Consider the following 21,002-nt stretch of genomic DNA (forward strand, 5'->3'; position numbering starts at 1 on the left):
ACAAACGGGAACCAGGGTGCCGACTGTGGCGACTAACTAGTGAAGATTCCAGGAAAACAGTTTTAAAAGGGCTGAGCTGTGTTCGGCAACCCCCCACTTGGCCGGACCTCTAAAGGGAAGAATACTTACCTGCTTCCCGTACGTCATGACAAGTGGTCACATGACACAAACGGATCCGGTCTCCGCCGCGGCCAGTGATTGGCTGCAGGAGACGTCAAACCGGATGTTTCCAGCAAGGAAGCCCAGACCTTGAGGAGAAGGAGCTAGCACCAGGATGCAGGCAAGTAAGCTTCCCTTTACCGGTCTGGCCAAGGGAGGACGGGGGGTTTGCCAAAATCTCCGCCATTTTTGCACAATTACTTTAAGGACTGAGCAGTTTTTCCCCCTTTTTTTTTTTGTTAGGCTACATTCACACTAGCGTTTCTATTTTCCGGTATTGAGATCTGTCATAGGCTCTCAATACCGGAAAAAAACGCTTCAGTTTTGTCCCCATTTATTATCAATGAGGACAAAACGTAATTGAACAGAAAGGAACGCTCCAAAATGCATTCCGTTCCGTTTAGTAGCTTTCTCATACTGCGGTTTTCGTTCCGTCATGGGATGCGGAGAAAAACGGATCCGTCATGACCCACAATGTAAGTCAATGGGGACGGATCCATTTAACTCAGACACAATAGAAAACTGATCCGTCCCCCATAGACTTTCAATAGAGTTCATGACGGATCCGTCTTGGCAATGTTAAAGATAATACAACCGGATCTGTTCATAACGGATGCAGACGGTTGTAATATCAGTAACGGAAGCGTTTTTTGCTAAGCCCTGCCAGATCCAGCAAAAGTAGCTTACAGGTGCAAGAATACCAATTATTTATAGATTTTTTTCTACATTTTAACTTTTATTTTTAGATTTTTATTTAGGGGATGTCACCATGTGATGCTTTCATCACTTCTGTATTGCACTGTATTACTGCCCATTAGTGTTGCACTGACAGACAGCCTATTAGGCCCTTCCTTAGGCATGGCCTCATAGGCCTCTGTACAGGGCAGACCTTGGAGTCATTTATAAGCCCCGGCTGCCCGGCAAACTATCGGCACAGTGCACCCGAGAGGTAAAATGAGTGGGATCGGCATTAACTCTAATTACGAGAACGCTCATGAGCCATCCTCGCACCAATATACTATGGCGTAGCACAGGAACACCATACAATTTTGCTAAAAATCAGTTTCTAAGGAAGTTGGGTAATACCCCTGAAAGGCATATCTACCTAATTATGCAGGGAAATGGTATCCGCCCTCATACTACAGAGAGGACCGCCATTCAGGATGTGGTCATACATGACGATGTGTGTGCAGACGTCACATGTAATCAATAAATGATAATGTGGAAGCCTAGTCTTAGGGTACTTTCACACTTGCGTTAAAGTTTTCCGGAATTTATTTCCGTCCTCGGGGCTCAATACCGGAAAAATACTGATCAGTTTTATCCTAATGCATTCTGAATGGAGAGCATTTCGTTCAGGATGCTTCAGTTCAGTCGATCTTACGTTTTTTAGACAGAGAAAATACCGCAGCATGCTGCAGTTTTCTCTCCGGCCAAAAATACTGATCACTTGCCGGATACGGCATCCATTTACATTGAAGTGTATTAGTGCCGGCATTAAGTGTTCCGGCAAAACTAATCCGGCTTTCCGGTCTGCGCATACCTTTAAAAATGCAAAAAAAAATTATACCGGATCTGTTTTTCCGGATGACACCGGAGAGACAGATCCAGTATTGCATCCATTTGCGTCCGGATTGCAGGGTCCGGCAGGCAGTTCCGGCGACGAAAGCCGCAAGTGTAAAAGTACCCTAAGGCTTCATTCACAAGTCCGTGGAACACGTTCGGTGAGATACCGGACTGGCATCCTGCTTAGTGACGGAGCACACGGCATCATTGGTTGGTATGACACTGTTCGCTTTGTGCCCTCGTCTCCTCTTTCGACAGCAAGATCACATTCACCTCCCTGTACATACGGTAATTCCACCAACATTTAGGTGTCATATGTCCCAAGCTGCCCGATTCGGGCATCATCCAAACGTTACGGGTATGAGGAGTGAACCTACAGAACCTGCTCGTGCAATAAAGTACATTTCTGTGACCAGAGGATATTGCCGTCACCAAACCTGTTCGCCCTCAGCAGTCAGCACTCCGAAATCTAGTGAGCAAGGCATGTCTGTGTTCATGAGACAAGTGCTCACTAATGTGGAGGATATCTTCACAGATACACTCCTGCTGTAATCTCACCGGTCCAAGACGGCAAACACTGGCAACTGCCACAAATACATTTTTTAAAGGGGTATTCATAAAGTGATGGTGTAACCTCACTAGCTTACGTCCCCAGGAGAAAGCATGTCCGAGCGGATTATAGCTAGTCAACCCCGACATCACATCCAACTGATCCGTGCGACGGGGAGATGCAGCGGCGGCCGTGCAGGGATCCAGAGGGACGAAGGTGTCGGGGAGCAGATAAGTATGCTCTACAGCAGGGGCCCGGGCATTCTGGGGGTCATTTTAGGGATTGGGCAACCCCTTTAAGACTTTGTTTGCCATCTTAAAGAAGACCTGTCACCTCTCCTGCCGTGTCTGTTTTAGTAACTACTTGTATTCCCCATGTGAATACAATTGGCAAGCATGACTATGTTGCAGCATTCCTCCTGTAGCAGTCTGTAACAAAGGTTCATCTAGGTGTTACCAGTTGGGGTCGTGTCCCTGCACAGTCTGGCGCTATTCAATCACTGTTGATAAAAAAATGGCTGCACAACATTTTACATACAAACAATAGAGCTGAGAAATGGGGATCATTCTAATCGAAAGTGGTATTATACCTACTATAAATGGAAAATAGAAGCTCTTTGCGCACATATTTGATCAAACGTGTGTTGGGCCCATCTACCAGGCGTCAAGGTGGCTTCCGCAGATGGGTACCTAACACTAATATACCGCCTCTCTTGGACTTATCTCAGCCCACAAATTTCAGGGCAGTGTAGAGACCAGCTACATACGTACTCTGCTCAGAAGTCCCAGGCAGATGGGCGTTGCTCAGTAGCGCCACTTTTAGACTGAGCGACGCCCATCTGCCTGGGGCTTCAGAGCAGAGTACAAATGTAGCTGGTTCCTACACTGCCCTGAAAATGTAGGCTTAGATAAGTCCAAGAGAGGCGGTATATCAGTGTTAAGGACCCATCTGCGGAAGCCACCTTGACGCCTGGCAGATGGGCCCGACACATGTTTGATCAAATATGTGCGCAAAGAGCTTCTATTTTCCATTTATAGTAGGTATAATACCACTTTAATTTAGAATGATCCCCATTTCTCAGCTCTATTGTTTGTGTGTAAAATGTTGTGCAGCCATTTTTTTTTTTATCAACCGTGTTTGCTTGATGGATATGCACCTGTGACTATGAATATGAATGAGCTATTCAATCACTGACGCCAGTGTCAGACTATACAGGGCCCCCCCCCCCCCCAACTGTTAACACGCAATTAAACCTGTACTGACTGCTGGCAATACATTCATAAACTTCTAGCAGGAATAATAAAGGAATGGCACACCACAGTCATAAGAATAGATGCTCCAGAATTGTTATTACATGGGGAATGCAAGCAGTTACTAAACCAGACATGTCAGGAGGGGGGACGGGTCCTCTAATGCAAATTTCATGACTGCAGTTTGACTACAGTACTCATGTGTCAGTCTAACCTCTTAATTAACACTGTGCTCCCATAAACTAGCACTGACAGTACCTCACAGCGTGTGCCAGTGACATACAATTACACTGCTATGTTTAGCTTACAGTGAAGGGACGTGCCTTTAACGGGGTTGTCGAACCCTTTACAAGTGATGGCCTCAGGATAGGACACCATTATCTCAGCGCAATGCAGAGGATGCAGCTGGTTACTGCAGTGCTGCAGAACATCCGATTGGCAGGGGAGCAGGGGGTCGGACCCCCACCGGTCAGATGGCAAAGGTCTATCCTGAGGATAGGCCTTCACTTGTATAGACCATGGACAACCCCTTTAACTACTAAATCAGCCTGCTGTAATTACTTGTATTCATTACTGCAAAACCTTACAAGTGTGCTTAGAACAGGATAACTCTCCCCATCCAAAAGCTGTATTTGCCTGGGGTAAAATAATACCTGCATTCTTCTGCTAGAGAAAGCCTGTAATGTGGTTCTCTGGGATTTTGATATTGATGACCTATCCTCAAGATAGCACATAGGTATCTGATCGGTGGTGGTTCGACTGCCGCCAACTGCGCTGATCAGCTATATGAAGAGGCCGTGGCCTTCAATGAAGGCTTAGGCCTCTTCCTAGGCCATTAGACGTCACGTTTAAGGTCCATTCACACGTCCGCAAAATGGGTCCGCATCCGTTGCGCAATTTTGCGGAAACGGTGCGGACCCATTCATTTTCAATGGGGCCAGAATGTGCTGTCCGCATCCGCATTTGCGGATCTGCACTTCCGGATCCGCAAAAAAAATAGAACATAGCCTATTCTTGTCGGCAATTGCGGACAAGAAAAGGCATTTTCTAGGAGATTGCCGGCGATGTGCGGTCCGCAAAATGCGGAAATAGCCAAGGGGGCTGTGCTAAGCTATTTCCATCAGCCCCAAAGAAGGGAATAGGGTGGTGGCCGCACTTGCACGGTCCACCTCCCATTCATTTCAATAGGACTTCCGAAAATAGCCGAGCGTGCCGCTCAGCTATTTCTGGTGCTCCAATAGGAATTACTGGAGGGCAGCCGCGCATGCGCCCTCTGGGACTTGCCGGCTCCTTTCTAAGTATAGGTGGTGCCAGAGGTGGGACCCGCACCTACCAGACATTGGGGGCAAATCATAGCAATGTCTGAGATGGGACTACCCTATTAGGTTTAATGTACACAAAAAAAGTATATGTTAACAGACGCCTCAGACAGATGCCATACTGAGGCATCCATTAACGTATAGTTTTTTTGTGTACGTTAAACAAAAACGTGATGTGAACCCAGGCTAAGTGATACACACAAGTCAGGGACAGTCTTGGTGATGTCACTTTCCATTTAGCTATAGGGAGGGTTCACACACAGTTTTTTGGAGGATTTTCAGCCAAAGCCAGAACCAGGAAGGAGAAGTACAAATCCTTCCTTTATATTTCCAATTTCTTTCAAATCCACTTCTGACTTTTAGCAGAAAAAAATTCCAGGAAAGTCTGCCTCTAAACCTCCTCCAAAAAACTCAGTGTGAACCTACCCATAGTCTGCGTTATATCTCGTTGCAGCCAAGCCGTATAATTGGTAAGACATGTGCCTGGATCCAATCAAATCTGCAGTAAATTTAGGTACATGAAAAGGAGCTTGGCTACAGTCCATAAATACTAAATAAAAAAAGGTTCATGAGATCAGTCCGAACACGAGGAGCAGCCGGAGGACTTACCTGGCTGGGACACTGCAGTTGCTGTGAATTGAGTGGCCCATGGAGGAGGGTTCTTCTGTCCTCCAAACTGAGCCATTGTGAATGGAGAACTTCAGACTAGGACTATGCTTGTAACCTGGAAGAAAACAAATGCAGATTTTACATTTCTGCAACTTTTTGCTACACTTTAGCCTCTTTTACATGAGTATTTGTAATCTTTATATGACGTGTTATGTACCAGAATCCGCTGCTAATGTTAAAAGGGTTATCTCATGATTACTGTAAAAAATTAGAGATCATACAGTACATGACAACGTCTTTCTAACAAAGCTAGAACCAGCCGTGTACCTCACATGGATCCCGAGATCTACACATTCATTACTCTGCTAGATTTATATCAAGCTGACAGCTCAGGGGGAGTGTCTTTTGTACTGCAGCTCGGCCTATCACAGCTCAGGAGGCGTGTCTCAGCTCTACCTATCACAGCTCAGGAGGCAGTTGAAGGATTAAACTGAGCATGTGCGGCCATCTCAGTGAGAAGGTCAAAGAAATAAGAAAAAAACAAAGAGCAGGTGGCGCTATACAGATACATTTTATTGAATAACTCAGCGGCTATGCAAATTTTTTAATTCCATGCAATTATAAAAGTATTTAGAGCCAGTAGCTGGTTTGAAAACTGTTCAATATCTTCTGTGGGACAACCCCTTTGATAAATAGGGCTATTGACATGGGCAGATATTTTCCGTCAGTATTTGAAATCCGCTGTATGTTCTAGTTTAGTGCATATTTGGAAGCAAATATGCACAATAGTCTATGGCAGTGCATAAAAAAAATCCAGGAAGGAGGGAATATGCATGTATTACTGAAGCAATACAAATGACAATACAGACAGTATATCATCTGGAATCCGTGTGTAATCCGGAGCCGGAATATGGACGGGTTTAACACAGGACTTAATTATATGTCAGTTCCTCACCATGCCTGCTGTCAGTGAATGAATGCAATCATTGTCAAGCTGAAAACTGTCCTGATCATTTTCCAACTAAGGGCTCATGCATACGAACATGTGCTGGCCGTGCCTGTATTGCGGCCTGTAACCAGCGGGTCCGCAATATACGGGCCCTGGTTGTTTGCGCTCTGCATCGCAGATGCGGACCCATTTAATTGAATGGGTCCGCAATTCCGGAAGGAGCAGAACGGAGGCATGGAACCCCGTGGAAGTACTACGGAGTGCTTCCATGGGCTTTCCGTCCGTGCCTCTGTACCGCAAAAAAAACCAAAAAACAAAACAGAACTTTATCTGCAGTGCAAATGGATCACGGACCCATTCAAGTTAAATGGATCTGGATCCATCTGCAGCAGCCGCACGGATGGTGCCCGTGCCTTGGGGACTGCAAATTGCGGTCACCAATGCATGGAATGGCTGGGCAACGGCCATGTGCATGAGGCCTAACAAAGGTTCAGGGTTAGGATCAGTTTACAACCTCTAGGTGCACTTAAAAACATGTTTGCCGTCACTGATAGCTGGCAGGTATTTTCAAAACTGCAAATATGAACAAAGTATACAATAAACTGCAGAAAGTTTCATTATGCAAAGATTACCAATTTCAAGAATAAGCCTTTAAAGGAACACTAAGGCCTCTTTCACACTTGCGTTGTCCGGATCCGGCGTGTACTCCACTTGCCGGAATTACACTCCGGATCCGGAAAAACGCAAGTGTACTGAAAGCATTTGAAGACGGAACCGTCTTCCAAATGCGTTCAGTGTTACTATGGCACCCAGGACGCTATTAAAGTCCTGGTTGCCATAGTAGTAGTGGGGAGCGGTATACTTACAGTCCGTGCGGCTCCCGGGGCGCTCCAGAATGACGTCAGAGCGCCCCATGCGCATGGATGACGTGATCCATGTGATCACATGATCCATGAGCTTGGGGCGCCCTGACGTCACTCTGGAGCGCCCGGGGAGCCGCACGGACGGTAAGTACACTGCTCCCCGCTCCCCACTACACTTTACCATGGCTGCCAGGACTTTAGCGTCCCGGCAGCCATGGTAACCACTCTGAAAAAGCTAAATGTCGGATGCGGCAATGCGCCGAAACGACGTTTAGCTTAAGGCCGGATCCGGATCAATGCCTTTCAATGGGCATTAATTCCGGATCCGGCCTTGCGGCAAGTGTTCCGGATTTTTGGCCGGAGCAAAAAGCGCAGCATGCTGCGGTATTTTCTCCGGCCAAAAAACGTTCCGTTCCGGAACTGAAGACATCCTGATGCATCCTGAACGGATTTCTCTCCATTCAGAATGCATTAGGATAATCCTGATCAGGATTCTTCCGGCATAGAGCCCCGACGACGGAACTCTATGCCGGAAGACAATAACGCAGGTGTGAAAGAGCCCTAAACGCAGAAAAACAAAACAATAAAAAAAAGGGCACAGCACTTCCTTCCTTCATCTCCTCATTTCCTTCTGACCAATTTTATCTAATATTTGTCACAGACGTTCCTGCGACAGGCGACAGGTGGCAGGAGATCAGTGAGACTGGCAATACGTGGTTTGATCTGACATGTTTTCCGTTTGGATCAAATGACGTCTGTGTTGTTTCTTTCCCCAAGTTTGGCTATTATGGTCAGTTAACCTTCTCTATTTATTGTTGTTTCTCCCACTATGCTATGCGGTTTATAGCTGTTGGAGTTGTGGATAGCTGGTGTGTGGATCTCGGCTGAGTTCCTGGTGCTGCCATAGCCACTTGAAGTTGAGTGTTTTCTTTCCCTTTTGTATTTTGTTTGGGTTATTCTGTGTGTTGCATTTTCCTGTCATTTGTATTAAGGCCTAAGGGAGACTGTTTGTGTTTTCTTTTGGAGGAACAGGTTGTCTCAGTCCTGACATTAGTACCAGGGTCCTATAGGGCGAGTTAGGACACTAGGTATTCCGGTGTATGAACTCACCTACCTCTGGGGTCTGTTCATACTGGTAATTAGTCAGAACTTTGATTAGCGTTTTACTAGGAGGTGTCCATCTCCTTTCCCTAGGTTCCAGGCCTCATTCCCTCACCCCTTTCCCTCCTATGTTCGGTGTGGCGTTTCCCTCCCACACCCGAGCGTAACAATATTAGGCCTCTTTCAGACGGGCGAGATTTCCGCGCGGGTGCGATGCGTGAGGTGAACGCATTGGACCCGCACTGAATCCGGACCCATTCATTTCTATGGGGCTGTGCACATAAGCGGTCATTTTCACGCATTACTTGTGCGTAGTGTGAAAATCGCAGCATGCTCCTCTTTGTGCGTTTTCCACGTAACGCAGGCCCCATAGAAGTGAATAGGGCTGCGTGAAAAATCGCAAGCATCCGCAAGCAAGTGCGGATGCGGTGCGATTTTCACGCACGGTTGCTAGGAGACGATCGGGATGAGGACCCGATCATTATTATTTTCCCTTATAACATGGTTATAAGGGAAAATAATAGCATTCTTAATACAGAATGCATAGTACAATAGGGCTGGAGGGGTTAAAAATAAAAAATAATTTAACTCACCTTAATCCACTTGTTCGCGCAGCCGGCATCTCTTCTGTCTTAATCTTTGCTGTGCACAGGAATAGGACCTTTGATGACGTCACTGCGCTCATCACATGATCCATCACCATGGTGATGGATCATGTGATGGACCATGTGATGAACGTAGTGACGTCATCAAAGGTCCTATTCCTGTGCACAGCAAAGATGAAGACAGAAGAGAAGCCGGGCTGCGCGAACAAGTGGATTAAGGCAAGTTAAAACATTTTTTATTTTTAACCCCTCCAGCCCTATTGTACTATGCATTCTGTATTAAGAATGCTATTATTTTCCCTTATAACCATGTTATAAGGGAAAATAATAAAATCTACACAACACCTAATCCAAACCCGAACTTCTGTGAAGAAGTCCGGGTTCGGGTACCAAACATGCCGAGTTTTCTCACGCGCGTGCAAAACGCATTACTATGTTTTGCACTTGCGCGGAAAAATTGTGCATTGTCCTGCAACGCACCCGCATCTTATCCGGCCCTAAAGCATGACGCCCATGTGAAAGAGGCGTTACAGTTAAAATTAAGGAATACAAAATAAAATTTTCTCTGTGTCCTCCAGGATGTCATCCATGCCCCCCTCCACCTCCTAAAACAAGTGGATGGAGCAGGAATCTCCAGCCCAACATGGCACAAATCAGGAGGAGATTAACCCCTGTTGTTTTCTGTATAATGTAACACCAAAAAAGAAAACAAGGCTAGCACAAATAATGATGAATGTAAACTTTATTGTAGTCTCTACACGAGACAAAGTGTATTAAAATGCACATAAAAATACAAATACAATGGTAGGTGGGGAGCACTCAGAATAATGGAGCACCACTGGATAACAGAACGTACAAAGGCTAGAAAGATGATAAAAATATCCTAAAATATATATACGTATGGCACAAAGCCAAATATCAAATATATAAAACCTAGCCAAGGCTAACATAACTAGATCAGGGTGAGGTACAATACATGCCAAGATATAAAGTGCATAGTGCAGAGAATGTGCATAAGTATATCACGTTTGAAATAGCCATAGAAAAGCCATGAGGTAAATACCTGAGTGGTGAACCAACAGAGCCCCAACGCACGTTTCGCGTAAGCTTCTTCTTTAAATATTCCACATAAAACTGACACGATCTTGCCGGGAGGACTTCAGTGGATTTTCTTGCCCTCGACGCGGTGTGCTTCTTATGTAATTGGGCGCTCCGGTCTCAAGGGCTGTTTCTTGCCAGGTAATATCGCGCCAACGATAGTAGTGCATGTGGGCCCGCAATGGATAGTGGTTTTTCTCGTGCAGCATGCGTTGTTCGCGCGAATAGATGTTGTAAACCGGCAACTTCCACTCCTCCTCAGGTAGATAATCGTGTATATGTGTTCCAATGCAGGGGGATGATACCATACGCGTTTCGGGGTTTAGAAGAATGACTCCATCAGTGGTGAAGGGGTATGTGGAATATTTAAAGAGAGCCAGCGATCGCATTATCTAAACGATACAGCGGGACGCCACTCTGAATACTGTCAACGCTTGATTGCGCTATAGACCGGAGAGTACCTGGTACATTGACTTGGATTTTTAGAGGACATCTGGCTATATTTTAATCACATTGATACATCTTTTAACATTGTGGACGATTTAACATTACTGTGGGTCTGGATGACGAGCATCCCATCCAAGTTATTAGGAATTATTGGAGGTTATTTATTGATGGACTATTGACGAAGACTCTTTTTAGGAACACTGCGTTTTGAGATCTATTGTACGTCTAATCATTCTGCATATTATTGGTGTTTCTGATTTTGTTACATCATTGTACTATAGATCAATTGGATATTTATCAATTTTATATATACATTTTATTAATAAACCCTACTGTTCTCAATACTATAGAGAGTGCCCCACTATTACTTATTTACATTATACGATGTATGGTGCTGTGTTTGGAAAGCTGCCCGGAGCCTTCATTGTTCACGAGAGCTCCGGTGAGCGCAGTGGCCCCCTGAAACCGGGGTGCCGGGCCTTGGCCCCCCTTTGATGTGATAAAGATGACCTATCCTGAGGACAAGTCATTATCATCTTTTCCAGGATAACCCCTTTAATGCTTTTAATCTTTCTCCATAACTAAGACCCTCCATGCCCCTTATCAGTTTAGTCGCGCTCCTTTGTACTTTTTCCAGCTGCAGAGCGTCCTTTCTATAGACTGGTGCCCAGAACTGGACTGCGTATTCCAGATGAGGCCGCACCAACTCTTTGTAAAGTGGTAGTATGACAATATCCTGGTGGCCTTAGAAGCAGCTGATTGGCATTGTATGCCGTTATTTAATCTGTAGTCTACAAGGACACCTACCGGTAAACCCTTCTCTACAAGTGACTCTCCCAGTGTTACATCCCCTAGGACCTATGCATGTAAATTATTTGTATCTGGATGCATAACCACACATTGAACATATTTAAATACAGTACAGTGCAAATGTTTCCTTTATAACAGGCTTGGCAATGGGAGGCTAGCAATTACAGTGCTCCAGATGGCTAATGCGCCTTAAAATTTGCAGATGGCTACAAGACTTTTTAGTCTTGTCGCCATTTGCGACTGGACCGCCACGCTGCAGCTGAATATTGCGGCGGAGCATGGGAGCCCATAATTCCTTGCCCTGACGCCGTCATAGGCTTCAGGCCTAGAAGGCCTGAGGCCTATGTGGTAGTAAAAGCCCAGAGCAGTCGGGTGTGATGACGTCAGCTCGCCTGTGCCGGGACGCAGAGCACTTACGTGTGCGCATCTGCGTTGCACCATCCCGGGCCGTACCAGCAGCTAATGGGCGCCGGCGAAAGGACACAGATGAGTAAAAGATTTAAGATGGGGCACTGGGGACATTACTGGCCGGAAGGGTGGCACTGGGGGACATTACTGGCCAAGTTACTACTGTGGGGGCAGTGAGGGGGGAAGTTACTATGTGGGGGCAGTGTAGGGAAAATTACTACTGTGGAGGCAGTATGAGGGGAAATTACTATTGGGGAGGCACTGTAGGGGCATTTCTATTACAGGGACATATTATGAGACTTTATTTTTGGGGACACTATACAGGGATTATTACCTGGAGCACAATGTAGGGTTTTATTATTATTACTGGGGGCACTCTGGGGCATTTCTAATAGCTGTAGACACTATAGGGACATTTTTCTACTGGGGTCACTATTTTTTCAGCAATATAGTACCTGGTGCATTGGGGAGCACAATGGGCACAGTATTGGGAGCGGCGGCACAGGATGACCAGGATGGGGAGGTTGATGTAAAACTCTGTAGAGACGAATGCGGCTGAAATTTTTTTCCATGGTGGTCTGGGTCAAATGAAGGAGAAGAGGAAAGAGAAGATCTACATGACAGAAGATGCCACTGGATGTAAGAGGTATGTGGTGCTGTATTCCCCTATATGTAGTGCTGGCTCACTACTGTGACCTGCGTCTCATCTTCTCCGCTAAGTCCTTTTTTTTAAAATTATAATTATATGCATTTTTAATTTGGCGACTAAAAATGTAATTTGGCTCCTACATTTTTCAGTTTAGGAGCCAATGGCTCCTGGTTATTTTTTTTAGTCTGGAGTAGGGTTGTTGCGGTTATCGAAATTTCGATACTTTTGTCCCAGTATCAATACGATACTGGGATTTCCATTTTTTCGATACTGGCCTGCGCAGTCTAGTATTTCTGGACATGAGCGCGCTGCTCTTAGCGCGTTCATGTTCTCTCGGCAGCACAGGGGAGAAGGAAGCTGTCTCTCCCTCCCCCTGTGCTGCTGCCACCAATGGGGTGAGAGGGGCGGAGGAGGGGAGGGCGCACTGCGCCACCAATGATAGTACTTTTCATGGGTCGCAGCGCAGGGAGAAGGAACGCCCACTAGAGAAGCTGCTGTCTCCTCCCCATTGCTCCGATATGTATTAGCATATGGAGCAGGACTGCAGGAGACTGTAATGGGGCACCGGCGCACAGCGGGGCGAACAGAGCGGCGCCCAGGAGAATAGTAAGTGCAGGGAGATCTCTGGGCGCCTCTCTATGTAGCCTGCTGCTTAACAAAGTCCGAATCCATATAAGGTCGTCTTTAACTTTTAATACAGGAGGCAGGTGCCGGCAGTACAATCGCATAGCCGACATCCTGCCTCTGACAGGGAGCTGTGATCAGCGGCAGTTAACCCCTCAGGTGCGACAGGTGCAGTGGCAGCTTCTGATCGGAGCCCCAGCAGTGTAACCCTGGGGCTCTGATCAGTTACCATGGCAGCCAGGACGCTACTGAAGCCCTGGCTGCCATGGTAATCTCTCTGCTGCTGTGTGCACTATGCACAGAGCAGCAGGGAGAGTGTGAAGTCCTATTCACCCTAAGGCTCAATTCACACCTGAGCGTTTTACAGCGCGTTCCTACGCGCTGTAAAACGCTCAACAAGGAGAAACCAATGCTTCCCTATGGGAATGGTTCTCACCTGGGCGTTTTACAGCGCGTACGATCGCGCTGTAAAACGCCCGACGCTCACACAAGTTCTGTAGCGTTTTTTTGGGCGCTTGTCGCGCGTTCCCGTACTATAGACTTTCGGGAACGCGCGACACTGTGTGCACGCTTGTCTCTGTATGCGCGCTTGTAAACGTCCGTACAATCGCGCATACAGAGCGCTCCTTTCAGAACGCTCAGGTGTGAATTGAGCCTAATAGAGATCTTAGGAATGCACGTGGCTTTTTTTTTTTTTTTTTTCGTGGTATAGAATGGTATTGAGTATTGCAATACTTTTTTATGGTATTGAAACCGGAAAAATTTTTTGGTATCGCAACAATTCTAGTCTGGAGCACTGCATTACAGCATGCTCACATAGGATACAATTTGCAGAGGAGACATGGGGCCGGACAAATCTGCTCAAAATCCAAGTGAGTTAAAGAGGTTGTCCGCTTTTTACTATTGATGACCTATCCTCAGGATAGGTAATCAACATCAGATCGGCAGGGGTCCGACACCTGGCACCCCCACCGATCAGCTGTGTGAAGAGAAAGCAGTGCCGCCTTCTCTGCTTTGCTTACCTGCTCGCAGTGTAATTATAAGCATGGCGCTGCTTTCTCCTCAAAGAGCTGGGGGTCCGACGCTCAGCATCCCACGCCGATCTGACACTGATGACCTATCCTGAGGATAGGTCATCAGTAGTAAAAAGTAGTAGATAAATGCAGATCTATCACAGAATTTGTTGTAAATCTACCATGATTTCTCCCTATTAAATCTGCACCGTAAATAGGCAACATAAAGTAACAGGTCAATTTCTGCAGTGGATTTATTGTGCAGCACGCGGGAGGGATTTGTTTACTTCTCATCCATTTTGCTGCTACCGTTAAGTGTTGAAGATTTTTCACCTGCAATCCCATGGCAAAAAAATTTGGATGTAGCCGATACGCAGAATTGCCATTATGGATTTTCGGAGCGTTGTACAGTACCAGTGTCTCACCACTTAGATATTGCTGTCACTAAACGACAGAATGTAAGGCTACTGTCACATCTCTGTTGCGAATTCCGTCAGGCTGTTTCGGCAGAGAACAGCCTGCAGGAATCCTCCGGAATGCCCACCAGCTGCATTAAGTACAACGGGGTCCGGGGGAGATCCGTACGCTGTTCCAGCAGACAAGCAGAGCGTCCGACGAAATGATTCTATGTTTGTCTACAGAAACAGCGTGCCAGAGTTTAACACCAGAGGTGTGAAACTAGCCTAAGGGGTTAAAAGGCGAGTTCCCTCTTGCAGGTGGGTGTCAGCTGTTTAACACTGCCGGCATCCATGGCGTATGGAACGGTATCTGAGGCACCTCCATCCCGGCCCACCTGTGACATACATCTACATCACAGTGGGCGCGGGGTTAAAGATTTTCTCACACAGACTCCGGCGATCAGCTGCTGTTACCAGGGAAAGCTGCGTCTGGCCAGTCCTCTCCCCCGCAGCATTACATGCCGTCCACATAACGCATAGACAGGTCGGCAGCCGCAGCGCTCACAGAAGGGGGGGTCATGAGACCACCGCTTTAAATATGAAATTCAATTCAGAAAAAAGGCAGAATTTCACAGCAATATTAACTCTGTACAGTAATCCAGAAGAGTAAGGGCTCATGTATGTATTTTGTGGTCAACAAAAAAAAAAGGATGACATCCGTGTTGCATCCGTTCTTTTTGCGGATCCATAGTGACAATGCCTGTGCTTGTCCGCAAAATGGACAAGAATACGACATGTTCTATTTTTTTTTGTGGAACGGACACATGGACACGGATCGCACACAGAGTAAATTCAGTTTTTTTTTTTCAAGCCCCAGTGAAATGAATGTTTCCGCATACGGACCTGTAAAAAAAAATGGAATGGAATACTTTTGTGTGCATGAGCCCTTAGACTGTAAGGGGCAGGGTCCTCCTTGGATTGTATATATGCTTTCCAGGGTGAGCCGATCATACGGAACTGACAGAAATCAGCATCCGGCAGACGACTTTGTACGATGCCCTTCATCACCACGCCCGTGTCATTACCCAAGGTGTGTATGGCGAGGTGTGGACATAACGATCACTGGTATAAACCAGATCTCTGTACCGTGCAGCTTACAGGTCAAGTCAGTGTGCAGTGCGTGCCAAGGTAGCAAACAGATTGGCATAATTGGTACTTTTATTGATTCAATTACACACAAGATATAAAATTAGAATTGAAATGAAAAAAAAAAAAAAAAAAAAAAAAAAAAGAAAAAGTTTACAATTTGCAACTTTGTAAATAAACTAAAGAACAAAGTAACCAACAAGAAAGTGGTTGTTACAAAACTTCCTTGGTCCCCTATAACAGGATGACGCCTGAAGATTCAGCAGGATGGCACATTGTTAATAGGCTCCTGCTCATCATCAGGGGGGTGCCTCTGCAGTTAGGGTATTTTCTCACTAGTGTTTTTCTTTTCCGGCATAGAGTTCCGTCCTTGGGGCTCAATACTGGAAAAGAACTGATCAGGCATATCCCCATGCATTCCGAATGGAGAGCAATCCGTTCAGGATGCATCAGGATGTCTTCAGTTCAGTCTTTTTGACTGATCAGGCAAAAGATAAAACCGTAGCATGCTACGGTTTTATCTCCGGCCAAAATGCCTGATCAGTTGCCGGATTCGGCACTAAGAAACACCTGAAGGACGCATTCGTCCTTCCGGTCTGCGCATGCAGACAAGACAGATCCGTCTATCAGCATGACAAGCAGAGAGACGGATCCGTTCTTGCAATGCATTTGAGAGACGAATCCGCATCCGGATCACAGATGTTTTCAGTCACATCCAGATCGGCGGATCCAACAGGCAGTTCCGACGACGGAACTGCTTGCCGGATCACACTGCCGCAAGTGTGAAAGTAGCCTAAGTCTACTTTCACACTCGCGTTTGGTGCGGATCCGTCATGGATCTGCACAGATGGATCCGTTCAGATAATAAAACCGTCTGCATCCGTCATGAACGGATTCGTTTGTATTATCTTTAACATAGCCAAGACTGATCCGTCTTGAACACCATTGAAAGTCAATCGAGGACGAATCCGTTTTCTATTGTGTCATAGAAAACGGATCCGTCCCCATTGACTTACATTGTGTGTCAGAACAGATCTGTTTGGCTCAGTTTCGTCAAACAGACACCAAAACGTTGCAAGCAGCGTTTTGGTGTCCGCCTCGAAAGCGGTATGGAGACAAACTGATGCATTCTGAGCGGATCCTTTTCCATCAAAATGCATTAGAATGCAAACTGATCCGTTTTGGACCGCTTGTGAGAGCCCTGAACGGATCTCACAAACGGAAAGCCAAAACGCCAGTGTGAAAGAAGACTTAGAAGAAAGCACATTTGTGCGTCCACTGAAGGGGTGAGACGTGACACTAGGTGGTCACATATACAAGCCCTGTCCTTATGTAAGAACCCCTTCTAGGAGGCAGAATGAAGAGCAGCGTCTATTCTACATTTTCCCTGCATAATCAATGGTCCTTGTGGCATGACTGTGAAAGGGGTTGTCTCTGATTAAAGGGCATCTGACAGCAGGATCAACCCAATTACACCATCCATAATGCCTGATGGGGCTGATCCTGCTAATTAAAGGGCTTGTCCGGCCTTGGAGAGGACAACCCCGTCCCCTGGGGTCCTCCCCTGTCCCTCTGAACTGTCCATGGTTCCACCGCTGCTCTGTTCCTGGCTACTTTCGTCCCTCACAGGGCCAGAAAGCAGCTTAGTCCCATGGCCGCTGCAGCCAATCACAGGCCTCAGTGTGCAAAGCGGCCTGAACGGTACATCACTGCTGTGACGTAGTGTGCAAGCCACTGTTCAGAGGCAGAGGTTAGGACTAGAGATGAGCAAATCGATTCCGACATCTAGCCTGGCCCTGTCCATCACCTGCCTGTGCCGTTGCTCAGTTTAGCAGCGCAAGTATAGAAGTGTTCCTTTGGCTTTGTGAGCAGCGACTATACATGTGCCGCTACACTTCTGGGCAATCGCTGCGCCAAAAGCTTGCGCCACTACACTGAGCGGATTTAAAGGGCTGGACTAGATCTCCGGCCCTGTCAATTAAATGGCAGGTGGGCCCTTCACCTGTGGGGGACTGTTAATGCTCAGGGACTGTCAGCTCCAAGGCTGGACAACCCCTTTAAAAAATTCCCCCCCAATCCACTGCTACATTTAGGAGATTTTTTTTTTTTTACATATGCAAATTATCGGAGGGAGAGCCCTATATAATCTGTGTGCCTTATCTACTCCTCTCCACCTGGAGGCATGGCCCTGTCAATCAAGCGAAGGGGGCGTGTCCAAGGAAGCAGAGGAGCTAAGGTTCGCCAAGTGGTAGGAGCAGCCCTCAGTTTGCTTCAGCCCTAATTTTCTGATTTTTTATGATACTTATTTCTCCTAAGCAGCAATGGATTGGGAGAAGAAACGTCTGGTTTTAATCAGCAGGAGCAGCCCTATCAGGTATTTTGGATGGTTCAATAGGGTTGGTCCTGCTGACAGCTACCCTTTAAAATACTTGGCACAGATTATTTTTTTTTCCAACAGGCATCAATTCTGGCAAAGCTCATTAACTACGAGCATATTCAGGGGATGACCCCTTTAAATATAAATATACAAATACACAGTATGTTATGTTGTGAATTTAGACTGGTCATATACATTAGATTATAGGGGTTATCCGGGTTAGCACCGCAATCCAGCATGGTGGCCACGTCCCGGATCATGTGCCTTAAGCCTCTTGCACACGAACGTTGTACATCCGTTCCATGCATTGGGGACCGCAATTTGCAACGTCCGTGCGGCAGCCGAAACGGATTGAGACCCATTCAACTTGAATGGATCCGTGACCTGTCTGTTCTATTTTTCTGCAGTGCGGACGCATGGACCGAAACACCATGGGAGCCCTCCGTAGTGCTTCTGTAGGGTTCAGATCCGTGCTTCCATTCCACGTTTCTGTGATTGCGGACCCATTCAAGTGATTGGGTCTGCATCTGTGATGCGGAGTGCACACGGGCCGGTGCCCGTGTATTGCGGACCAGCTGTATGAGGACCGCAATACGGCCACAGGCACACAACGTTCGTGTGCAAGAGGCCTAATATTGGGCATGTGGTCCTAGCCTGGGGTTAGAAGCTGCAGCGCATGCGCCAGTCTGAATCTTTTGACACTGCGCTGGTGAGAGATTCAGACTCCTGCCTAGGATCAAATGCCCAATATAAGTCACATGATCCCGACATGACCGCCACAAAGGATTGCAGCGCAAACCAAGTAAACCCTGTTAGTGTCAGCTGAGCCTGCCGATTTCGCCCGTCTAAACTGTACAGGGGCTGGGGGTCCTCACTTTCCTACTAAATACGTCAAAGGATTGGGCTGTCAAATTTCAACATGCCCGATCTATTTGTTCTTAAAATGGCCTTCCCATCTCAGGATGCCGCTCCGACTTCCTGGATATGACAGCCAGAGGTGGTTAGGACTATGAAAAGAGGCAAATGGACTGTGCTACGCTGTTTCCATAAGGAGTGGTTATGGGAATGGAGTAGCACAGCCAACGCAGTGGCTTCCGTATTTCCGACCATCTCTGACTGGAGGGGGGCAGGCTCCGTTCTCAAGAGAGAAACATCCATCAGACATTTAGGACGCATCTTGTGAATGTGCCAACAATTTTGAAACGGGCATTAAAAGCAATCTGGTGGCAGCCGCTTATGCCCCTCTCCATACTTACAGCGCATGCAAGCTCGGCCGAGCCTGCACGTAAGCCTACCGTACAGACACTGGGCAGGGGAACAGGTCTTGCGTCCAACACTACGGCAGTCACACACAAAAACCAAGGCAACAAAACAAACGGCAATGACCGGTCACCCACTGACCTCCAAGGAGAAGAGAGGAATCATGAAGGAATGGAGGAACCCCGACACACTACAGCCTCTGATCTAATGAATAGGATCACAAAATAACACCGCGTCTACAAACGATCCACTAAGATCAGATGCAATCGTTAAAAGGGGTTGTGTCACTTTAGCAAACAGCATCTATCATGTAGACAAAGTTAATACAAGGCTCTTACTAATGTATGGTTATTGTCCATATTGCCTCCTTTGCTGGCTGGATTCATTTTTCCATCACATTATACACTGTTAGTTTCCATGGTTATGACCACCCTGCAATCCATCAGCGGTGGTCGTGCTTGTACAGTATAGGAAAAAGCCCCAGCCTATGCTCGCTCCCATGGTCCCAGCCACCATAGAGGCCAGTGTTTTTTTTTTCTATAGTGTGCAAGCATGACAACCGCTGATGGATTGTAGGGTGGTCGTCACCATGGAAACGAGCAGTGTATAATGTGATGGAAAAATGAATCCAGCCAGCAAAGGAGGCAATATGGACAATCACAATACATTAGTGAGTGCCTGGAATTAACTTCCTCTACCTGATAAATGCCATTTACTGACGTGAGACAACCCATAGGCAGGATTTTAACTCATTGTTGGCTGGAGGTGTGACGTGTAACAGGCAATCTGTCAATGTCGAATGACGAAACGCGTTAGTTGTGGATTTAAAGGACATTTACACAAATCTCTTGCAGAAGTTAAAAGTGATCAGGAGCCAAAATAAAAGATGTGACATTTCTCACACAACCGGCGCAGCCTCTGCAAATCACTACTGACCCATTACAAGTCCCTGCGACCTGGGGTGCGACATCTTTGTCTGCGACATTGGCTTATATGCACAAAACAGCAGCGCAAATACAGGAGCTAGGCAAGCAACCTGCAATGTCACACTGCGACCTCTGCCTGTATGGCCGCGAACTCAGGTGCAGAGCTCTTCCATACAGCTGCGCCCCGTCCACAGCTCGCTATTCCCCTGTATACGGCACTCACCCTGAGCCGCTACACGCTGTCACCGACTCCATGGTATATCAGCCCGGTCTGTCGTGCCGAGCCGACTGCGCATGCGCGGAGATTCCCAGCTACTCCACGCAGAAGACGTCACGCCGTGGATACCATCCGTACAGTATTCTTTCCGTACACAAGAGCTCACGTGGTGCGTGACGTAGGAGCGTGCGTCCTTGCGTTCACGCCGCAGGCGTAATTTTGTAAAATGGATGCGCTCCGTGCGAGGTCGCCATTATGGCGAAGGGACTTGTGTGGTTTTTGTTTTTGTTTTCCTCAGGAAAGTTTTAACGCGGAGTGTTCCGTGATGTCCTTCGGTCGCTGCGCTCAGCTGTCTCCTGTACGAGCTGTTGGGATGCCGCTGCTGAAGCGGAACTGTCCCTGGCGGCCATTTTGTTAATTTGCACTGGTCATGTGTGGACTCCGATCTTTATATGCAGCAGTGCACCAGTGGGTGGGGGTTGAAGTTTTTTTGGGTGCTATATTTTTTATTTGCACACATTTTTTTACATGTGTCTTTGAAGCTGCACAGTAAAAATGGCTCCCAGGGGGCGTGTGGTGTTTAAAATGAACCAGAAAAATATGCAATGACCCAAAACAGCTAGGGGTCGTTCACAAGACGGATTTCACCGTGGAATTT

The 21,002-nt window shown here is 46.8% G+C and overlaps 1 protein-coding gene across 2 annotated transcripts in view; it reads right to left on the reverse strand.

The window, feature by feature from the left end:
• Nucleotides 1–20,460, reverse strand: part of CCAR1 (cell division cycle and apoptosis regulator 1) — an 82,673-nt gene extending 62,213 nt beyond the window's left edge. For both annotated transcript variants that reach the window (XM_040436014.1, XM_040436013.1), the window contains exons 1-2: nucleotides 20,351–20,460; nucleotides 5,454–5,568 (exon numbers count right to left, since the gene is read on the reverse strand). In XM_040436014.1, coding sequence (XP_040291948.1) covers nucleotides 5,454–5,529 — 76 coding nt within the window. In that variant the 5' untranslated portion in view covers nucleotides 5,530–5,568; nucleotides 20,351–20,460. The remainder of the gene's footprint in view (nucleotides 1–5,453; nucleotides 5,569–20,350) is intronic.
• Nucleotides 20,461–21,002: the final 542 nt, after the last annotated feature.

Source organism: Bufo bufo, chromosome 6 (assembly GCF_905171765.1).
Source record: "Bufo bufo chromosome 6, aBufBuf1.1, whole genome shotgun sequence".
NCBI lineage: Eukaryota > Metazoa > Chordata > Amphibia > Anura > Bufonidae > Bufo > Bufo bufo.